At 29.8% G+C, this 10,325-nt stretch overlaps 1 protein-coding gene across 1 annotated transcript; it reads left to right on the top strand.

Annotated features, from left to right (window-relative positions):
- Window positions 1-813: 813 nt before the first annotated feature.
- Window positions 814-2,596, top strand: LOC124371212 (CLIP domain-containing serine protease 14D-like). The gene is made up of 2 exons (XM_046829544.1): window positions 814-925; window positions 2,256-2,596. The coding sequence occupies exons 1-2, from the start codon at window positions 814-816 to the stop codon at window positions 2,573-2,575; spliced, it is 432 nt and encodes a 143-aa protein (XP_046685500.1). The 3' UTR covers window positions 2,576-2,596.
- The last annotated feature ends 7,729 nt before the right edge of the window (window positions 2,597-10,325 follow it).

The following is a 10,325-nucleotide window of genomic DNA, read 5'->3' as shown; positions in this document are numbered from 1 at the left end:
ATGACCATATTCCTTGAGACTGTTTGGAGCAAATTCGATTTTTTTTGTGGGGATTCTAGTTTAGCAAGAGTTAACAAATTCCTAAGCCACTAGATACGAACAGAAAGAATTTCATCAGTCTCAACAAAAATCGACAACATGTCTAATGCAGTGTTAGAGACGGTGTTTGACAGCTTCCATGTAGAGGTTTCGGATCATTACATGGTTTAAGGAAACATCATTTAAAGGAAATATTTATCTTCAGTTCTTAAACAGATTCCATTCAGGTCATTTCTGATATTTTCATTAATCTACTATGAACACACACTGATTATTATATAAGCAATAAAATATTTTTTTGCCCGTTTTAATTATGGCTTGTTTTTTACTTTTTAAAAAAAAACCGTTAAATTATTTAAAGAGATGCAATATCCTGCTACAAAAAAGCTTCGAGGAAATTTTGTTGTTATGGCTAATAAAAAGAAAAGTATAGTGACCATTTAAAAAAATAAACTTACAGTTTGTCAAATACTAAATAAAGTAAATTTCCTAAGCCTCAGTGATCTGCTCTTCCAAGTTAACAAAATCAAAAACAAAGTGAAGTCAGAGAATGTCAACAAGAGATTGACTCTGAATTCCCGATTGCTGATTCTTGTTAACCTTATGATTATATGATCATGTTCATGAGAAATCAATATGGAAGATCCAAAAGTGGCGAGGGCAGATTTGCTGCTACTCATACTATTGGGGTGTTCAACATAACCAACAAGAGGCCTAACTGTAAAAGGACAAAACAAAAGAAATGTTTATTTTCATTAGCCATAAACATAGAAAATGGGTTTCTATTACTTTCAGATACCAGATGATCATGGAAAAACAAAACAACTTTTTATCATGAAACCTTCACCCAACTCTCATAGTCCTGATTGTGATCCAATCTTACATGGTGAGAGAGAGAAGGACTTCATCAAGTCAATTGCAGAGAAGTGAAATTTCCATCATTCCGACCGACTAAGGCTAAAACTTAAAGGTTGGAAGTAACATGAATGATAGTTAAATACAGAAATTACCTGAGTAAACAAAACACTTTTCACATAACCTTTAATTTTAATAATAATAATAATAAGATACTTTATTGGAAAAAGGGCAAAGTCCATATTGTGATCACGATCGTCTTATGGATGTAACCTAACCATTCACACCCAACACACACTCAGACATACATACATCCATTTACCTATATTTAACTCAGATACAGCTCTGAATTTTTAATTTTTTGTGATCCAATCGAGATTTTTTCTAGTTGTTTATAATGAACTAGTCAACTGAGTGAAATGTTTTTGAGACCAGTAGAGTTTACAACTGACCTTTGATTTTTTGACATTTAGTTGTTTGACACTTTCGGGGAGACTTTTGATTAGTCTGACATAAACTTTAGAAGGAAAATTTCTTAACATTCACGTGTTTAATAAACATAAAAAATAATCTTTTTACAAACATTACATCATCAGAATACTCGTGTTTGCTGTATTTGCCGAAAATAAATGGCTGTTAAGTTTACACAAACACTATCAGTAACCCAAAACTTTAATCACTAACAAGAAATGTTCACTCAGAGGCACAATGTGAAGGAAGACAAGACAACCTGTGTGCTAGTTCCTTATGTATTGTCTTTTATGAAAAAATGTATAGTAGCAACTGGTAGTAATGGTAAAATACAACTTTTGTAAAAAGAATAAAACATTTTTTTAAAGCACCGAAGGTAAATCACATTTAAGATGTTTTTGAAATGTTTACTTACTTTGACTGCTAAACATGATTAAGCAAATTCTGATTGAACTAGCGAATTCTTTGGTAAAGTAGTAACGACATTTACAAGTTAGTGACAAACAAACTTCCACAAGTACTTTAAATACTATTCGGATTTAAGCTGTTATTACACTATTTGAAACTGACGTATCATCAAATAATTACGTAGTTTGCTCAATATCCAAAAGTTTTTAACAGTAACCACACAATTATATCTCAAAAAATACTTTTAAAAATTATTTATATTTTTACAATATTTATGAAAATGTGTTTTCACTTTTGTACAGTACAGTATAATAATTTTCAGTGTAAGTTAACACCTTCAGGGCAGCTCTATACTGAGTGATCTTGACTGGTGTCACTAGGCTATTCGCATTAGGCATCTGCCGCAGTCATTGTGTTGTTAATGTTGTAATGTTAATGTTTCAAGTTACCTTTCAAGTTTAAGAGACAAACCTTTTTTCTAGAGAGTATATTCGGCAGCCATACACTGCTAACGGTGTCAGTTCCTGTCCAATCCAACGTGTTTTGTACCGAGAAGTACAGAGGTCATACAGAGATTTTCTCCACGCAGATGTGTGCAGGGGGTGAGCCGGGGAAGGATTCTTGCAGCGGGGACTCTGGGGGTCCACTCATGAAGCCCTTCTCCATCAACACCTCCACGAGGTATTTCCTCATCGGCATCGTCTCCGTTGGGCCCAAGAAATGTGGCGTAGACCCAATACCTGGCATTTATACATCAGTCGCCAAATACATCACATGGATCCTTGATAATGTATACGAATAGTAGAAAATCTCTTCAGTTGAATGTAGCTCTACAGTTTTTGATTTTTATTATTGTATTTGCTTCCTGGATTCAACCCTTGTAATTTGGACTGTAAGACATGCCTTCATTCTGCAGCGTGTTTCAAGAGAATGTGTACAAAATCAGTACAAGGATAATTATGATTTTTTAGAAACTAAATATTGTTGATCAATAAGTAAATTATCTCTGTGAATTTTTAAAGAATATATAAAGTTCTATATTAATTCTGACCAAGAGTATGCATAAAGGATTGAAATAAAGTAATAATATCCCTGTTTGATTTATGGGCGTTAGAATATTTTAAGACAACAAAGTTAATCAGATAAACTGGATTTTTTCTTTTCAAGACTCCATAGGTAAAGTGAGTTGGGAGCATTAAAAATCTTATTCGGTAAGGAAAATGTGTCAAAAAAGGGGTGATTATGAAGAAAGTTTAAAGATGTTTCTAACAGAAAAGTCAGGTTAATATTTAATTCTCTCTCATAACATAATTTTAACTAGTAATAACACAATTTAACATTTTTTAGGTTCAAATTTAACAGAATTTCACATTATTTTGTTAGTTTCAAAATTATTAACAGTTTTTAAATTTATTTTACTTAATACGTTCATTGCTAATAAAATGTTTAAAATGTGCCCTAGGTGGCTAATACGTATAACACTAATATGACAAGTCATACATATATACATTGAAACGAAAATTGCAGTCTATCTGTAACAGGCTGACAAGTCATTCACAACACACTACAATGCAGCAAAGCAATCAACCTCACAGCTGTACTGCCGATCTCAGTCTTGTTTTATATTGTAAGATAAATTCAGCTCTCTTTTGTACTTACTCACTATCCTAAACTAAAACAATAAGGAGGTAATAAAGGTTACAGAGTGTAGAGAGATCCACAAATCCCTTTTACATAATTTTTAATCAACTGCACTTATTTTTCTAGTTTCAATACCATTTTCATTATATTTAGACCACTTTTGGGACAGACAGAAAATCAATGTAAAATACTGTCCATTGAACCATAAACAAATCTAATAAAATCTAACAGGAAAGCACGAATGTTAAATAACCGAATCTTTAGCTGTTTTACTGTTCAATGTTTGCTTCTACTTTTATATAAGCTGTTTTAATGAAAAAATCAAAAAATCTTAATAAAAAATCTTTATTCTACAAAGTTAATTGTAACACAGTCTTTATCTTTTATAGTCTTCTTTCCAGTAACAATCAAGTGTAATTTTTCATTTTTGTTTAATTCTTTAATCTTTTTTTCATCCAAAACAGTCAAAAATCTGTTCGGTAAGTGTACTTTACAATCTTCCAACTCGGCAATTATTGTAAACCCGAATTTTATCTTTCATTTTCTCCAAATTCAAGATTCTATGTTTCTTCCTTTCTTCCAATTCATTTAACTTCTTATACTCTTTAAACTTGCATTCACCAATAATCATTTACTCTTTCAAGAACTCCATTTAAATAGAAAAAAATTTAAAGACGGAAAAAATGAAATTTGCTAACAATCACTCGAGAAGTCGGGGAGAATGTGAGTAAAACCGCATTCTTTTCACGAGGTTCTTCGTTTAATTTCTCCAAATGTACTATAAAATCATCGAGGATTTCTGGTTCAAAATCATAAACAAATTCAACATCCAGATAATGAAAAAATACAGGTAATATCTTTTCCATAATAAACGTGTGTATTTAAACCAACAAACCTAATGTATTCTTTGAAAAGGAAAATAATTTTGTCAATGGTTCCAAGAGATAAGTAAAAATTTTTATTCTGTTTTCTAAATTCTGTAACAAATTTTGTTTGCTTCATTGTCTCCGTATTGTAATTTCATAAGCAGATTATTCAAATGTGTTAGTTTATTTCGAAATTTCTTAGGTTTAGGTCTTTCGTACAAAATTAAATTACAATCTCTACAAACGAATCTTTTATCAATAATTTCTCCTCTATTATAACACTTGTAACAGTTGGCATTATACTCTTCCATTTTAAACAAAAAGATTTTTTTATAAATGGAGATTATGGAACTAAGTCTGCCGAGATATAAATTTTTCCAGCGCAAATGTTTATGTTTACATTTCTACAACAGAGATAAATAGAAAATAATTTCATTCTACTGTACAACTATTTAGGATATTTTGTCTATGATTACAAAGATTATTCCGGAAGAAATCGAGATTTTTCATCAGCGAAAGAGTATATTTTTGAAGTTTTTAGAAGGAATGAAAGAGAATAATAATGAACATCATCAATTATTGTGTTAAAGACATACAAAATGAGTGTTGTTAGTGTGCGTGTTTTTGCGATATCTACTTAACTTCTAAGAAATTGGGAATGGGAGAAGAAGAAAGGTATCATATATTTTATTTCAATCAACTCTAGATTTGTGACGTCTGCTGTGAGCGTTTGTAACCACTAACGCTTGACCTCGAATCTCATTTATTGAAACATGTGAGAGGCGTTTGTGTCACTAACGCTTGACCTTGCTTTGCACACGCCGTGTGTGGTACAAGGACAGTAGTGACACCAAAACAATGACCTTGCTTTTCTCACGCCGTGTGAGACAATGAAATCACTGTAAAAACGCTTAATTCTGTATTACAAATGAACACTATTTTTCACACAATGTTTTATCACAGTTTAGAATGTCTACACAAATTCACAATCTTCTTGTAACGTCTTTCTTCGAGTCCCAAATATAAAAGTAACTTATAAAATATAATAACACTATGAATGGCAACGCCCAGTGGAACACTTCACTTCACTTTTAACAAGAAACACAGAACATCACACAATCTTCTTACTTCATATAAAGTCTATATCTTCTTTCTTCAACTTTGCAAATACATTAGAATCTTCTAATTGATGATATATCTTGTTAAATTTCGTTAAAATAGAGGAGGATCAAGCATGACTGACTATACGTGGCCAACGCCCATGATGAAAATTTTTTCCGTGCGATAAACGATTATGAATATCGAAGTTTTATATCGATAATTAAAATCGATGGTTTACAATCGATATTAGAACTGTTATAGTTTCCAATGTATATTAAATAAGTGAATATCAATATTTATTTCAAACCTTGTTGTTAAAAAACCACTCAACCGATTTTAATGAAATTTGGTACACATATAGTAAATACTTAACTCTTTCGACTTAACTTATCCATAAGGGTGAAATCATCCCCTATTTCTTAATATTCAAAGAAAAATAAAAAAATTTTATCGGGGAAAAAATCTGAAACTTCAAAAAACAAGCGAGTTCAACTTAAAATTTCATGAAAATAACAAAATGTTCCAAAATCTACCCCAATCATCCCTTATATTTAAACTCTTAATAATCTAGAGAACTATTGGAGCTTTTCTGATGAAATTTGGTATATAGGTTCAGTAAATTATTAAAGTATTTTGTAAAATCATCACTTCCGGTCCATGACCTTGAAATAGTTTTTTCCTAATATCATCCCTATTTTTCAAAATTTTTTAATGCAATTTAAAATGTAAACTTTTATCAATGTCTTTAACAATTCTGTAAAGTTTTAAAACTATCCGACGAATAACGCGATTTTTACTGAATTTCTCTAATATCGTTCTTAATCACATCATAGGCTAAAAATTTCTCAGAGACAACAACAACATAACAAATCGCGTTTGTAACAGCTTTTTGAAAATCCATATTGATAATTATATCGTTCTTTGAACCAGAAATATTTGTCAAACTCTTTGTTGTATCAATGACATAAATAGGTCTATTCGCTAAAAATTCTTTAGGATTGTAATACATTTCCTTATTATTACAGTAAACTTTCTTAAAATCTTGATACATCTGATACATGATTCTGAAAAGACCTCCGGAAATGTTTAAATTTTGTAATTCATCTGGATAATAAGAACCGTTCAATTTTACTCTGATATTTTTTACATTCAAACTATCAAACTTTGAAGGATTTTTTTCTTGATTATTCTGTCTATCTGTTTGAAAACCTATGATAACGAACTTGGGATTGAAGATATTTCTATAAATATTTGTGATATCGAACGAATAAGTTGTTCCGGAAATACCTTTTTGTTCAATACATTGCCAATCTAGAAAATTAAACATAATGTTTTGACTTTTTGTAATTTCATCAATCAATCTAATTTTACTCGTGGTTTTATAATCAATCATTGGAACTCTAATAAAAAAATCTGTAATTGTTATTTTTCCATCAACAGGCATAACATTTCCAGTTGCAGTCTTCAGAATCGCATCATCGTCTTCTGCTCTTATAAAACTTAGATAAAATCCTCCTTTATAGATCGGAATAGTAACATTTTCAAAAAATCCTAATCCAAAATGAGATAAATTTCCAGCTGCTTCAAAAACACCAAATTTAAAATCTGATTCAAAGCCATTAGAAGTTTGAGAAATAACATCACTTTTTGAATACGAAATAGTTCCTTTAATTGTGCTTAATTGGCCACAGTTTTCGACTTCTTCTATCAATTTATTGTGTTTTCTTACTTCAATCTTAGAAAATAAAAACGGTATATAAATTATCGATTAATCTAACATTATCAATTCCACAGATATTGCTTGACCATCTTGTTTGTTAAAGTTCCAGAAATATAAAACTGGAAGTTAGACGAGCAAAAGTTATCTCCAAAAATCAATATTAAACTCAGTTCTTTTATTCGGTTCATTCAAATGTTTGTTTACTAATTGGATAGAAATTTTTAAACTCCGCCCTTTCAATATCACTAGCATATTTTCTGTAGTCCGCCATTTAATAAGACAAATTTTAAACATCGTGTATCATTTTTTCATCGATCTAATGTACGTTTTTTATAAGAAAAGATATAAATTTTAGTAAAATAATTAAAAAGATTAGAGTCATTTTTAATGATCTACTTCGTCATATTCAGGATTCTCTTCCTTAAATTTTGCGATCTCGGTCCGGTCACATATTTCAATAAAAATCTGCACAGGATAGTAACCGCTATCTATAATATTATTCCAATCAACTGTATCTTTATTTTCATCCAAAAACTTTATACTCAAGTGTTGATAGAGACAAAGAACAGACATATGATCTTTTAATTGATAATGTATATTTTCTTGAATGAACTCTGATGATAAAGTTTGATATTTAGCAATGTTATACCCAATTCAATTTGTTTACGTATAATCTCATCATATCTTCGGATAATTCATATTTTTGAGAAATGTCATCCCAATGTTCTTTTTTCCAAATCTCTTTCGTGTTGCATTATAAAAAGATCGAAAGCACTGTAATGTCCCGCCATCTCTATTTATTAAGAAAAAATTTCAAAATCAAGTTTTTATAAATTGGCTCTTTTTTGAGTTACATTCAGCACATTTTCCAGATATTCTCTTAAACTCCGTTAATGTTTGCATAGTATTTTTATATCGTTTGTGGCAGTTTTCTCTTTACATCTCACACAATATATGAGCGCCATTTATATAAGGAAAATTAGTCATTCGTAACCACCTACTCCATTAAATCTGTTGTCGATGTTTTCAAAAGTTTTATCGACATCTTCTTTAAATTTATTAAAGTTTTCTTCTAGTTTATTTACTTTATCGAGATATAAAATCGTTGTATTCAACGAGTTTATGATCAATATTCTCAAAAGTTTTTGTGGCATCTAAACTAAACTTATCAAAAGACTGCTTATTTTTTATAACTTTTTCATTAATTTTCGCCAAAGTTTTCTTCTAGTTTTAATTAATTTATCATGAAGTAAAGATTGATTAGTAACTACTCTTTCAAAAACTTCACCATTTTTTCTATCGGTTTCATTAAAACCCTCTTGAAATTTAGCGAAATCTTCCAAAAAGTTTGTTATTTTTCCATAAAGATCGCCTTTATATAGATTGAAATTTTCCTCAAAAATTTGTAAATTTTTCATCACAATTTTCTATAGATCTTTTACTTCTTTCTTCAAGTTTTTCATAGACTTCTGTTGTAAAATCTTTAACATGCTGTTTATGATTCTCATAATTTTTGTTTTAGTTCATTAAACATTTTAATAGGATCTTCTAATTGAATCATTACAACAACATCAAATGGATTAATTCCTTTACTAACACCGCTAATTCTTTTTCCTTTAAAATCTAAGGCATTTTTAACATTCGGATCATGTAAATCAACAATATCGATGTTTTCTGATAATTTTAGAGGTTTTAAAATTTGTTCTTTAACAACAACATCATGTTTGTCAATACCAGGTCGAACACCGACAATTCTTTTCTTATTAGCCAAACTAACATAATTCTTTTCAACTTTGATTGCTTCAGTAATTTCATCAGCTTTTTCGATGTGAGACATTAAATTGGTAAATAATTTTTTTTACACACCATCATCAACTTCTTTTTCCAATGTTTTTATTTTATCAGCAACTTCATTTGAACTCATGAAATTTGCAAGTTTGTTATCATATTCTGCTTTAAAATCTTCAATCTCGACAGCAAACATATCTGAATCTGGAAGGTTTTGTAATAAATTTTCTAACTTGTTATCAAACTCATTTCTCAAACTATCAAAATTCAAACTATTATCTACATTTTGAATAATTTTGTGTTCCAAATACGTCAAAAATATTTTGTGAATCCATATTTATTAAGCAATAATTTGTTAACAACTTCTTTAAAATTCTTTACCAGTACTCAGTTCATTCAAAAACAAAAAACACATAAATGACCACAAATTGGGGGATCTTTATAGTCTTGAATCTGAGAATCATTGTAGTAGACGCTTGATTTTTTCAAATATTTAATCAATTCTATAGGTGGTTTGTCCTCAATTCTTCCATACGAATCAAAATAAAACGCAATCTTATCATTTTTATAATAGCAAATCCAATGTGTTCCACTTCCCATAATCGAGTCTAAATTCACAATTCCACATTCAAATTTCTTAACTTTTTCAGGTAATGTATCTCTCATGAAGATTCCTCTAAAATGTTTAATATTTTTGCAGATTTCTTCCAATTCCCCGAATGTTAAAGGTTTAAATTTTTTTTTCAATGTTTGAATTTCACGTAATTCAAAGTTTTTTCATCTAATCCAGATCCTGTAACATCTTCCAACTCTTTATCTAACCAATTTAAAATGTTTCGAACAATAGGAATCACATCTTTTTTAACGATTGGAGCAGCTTTATATACGAACATAAGGAACAACATTTTTAACAACTGGAATATTTTCTCCAAAATCTAATAAATCTTTCAAAAGTCCACCATTTTTGAGTTCTTTCAACTGATTATAAGAAAATTCTATTCTGGTTCCTTTATTGTTTTTCTTATGTTTTTCGAGTTTTATTGTATTGTCTATTTGTTAAAAATATCTTATCTTCGCCATTTTTTAGTTGATCTATTTTAAATTGAATACTAACGGGTATTTTCTTCTTAAAAGCGGATTTTATTTTTTCTTTCTGATTTTTGCTGAAATTTACATTCACCTCCATTTATATAGTTAAAATTTCAAGTTCTCTTCGATTCCCATTCCTAGTTTTCTCTTCAAAAACATTGCTCCAGCTGTTGGAAGCGCAACAAATCTTTCACCTAAACTAGCATCTTTTGATAAAAATCTATCCATTGCCTTATCTTGCAAAACTTTATCTGCGATATGTCTGGAATTTGTGTCTCTATGTTTTGCATAAAAAATATCGTGTTCCATAGCAGCTTGATCTAATTTATTTATACCAGGATCTCCTC

This window comes from Homalodisca vitripennis, unplaced genomic scaffold, assembly GCF_021130785.1.
Source record: "Homalodisca vitripennis isolate AUS2020 unplaced genomic scaffold, UT_GWSS_2.1 ScUCBcl_1120;HRSCAF=4345, whole genome shotgun sequence".
Taxonomy (NCBI): Eukaryota; Metazoa; Arthropoda; class Insecta; order Hemiptera; family Cicadellidae; genus Homalodisca; species Homalodisca vitripennis.
The sequence above is the reverse complement of the archived record's forward strand: the minus strand, read 5'-3'. Positions and strand labels throughout refer to the sequence as shown.

Coding starts and splice junctions, on each gene's coding strand:
- LOC124371212 (XM_046829544.1), top strand. CDS start 814: ATGGGTTTCTATTACTTTCAGATACCAGATGATCATGGAAAAACAAAA. Junction 926..2,255: donor TTGTGATCCAATCTTACATG/GTGAGAGAGAGA, acceptor CCTTTTTTCTAG/AGAGTATATTCGGCAGCCAT.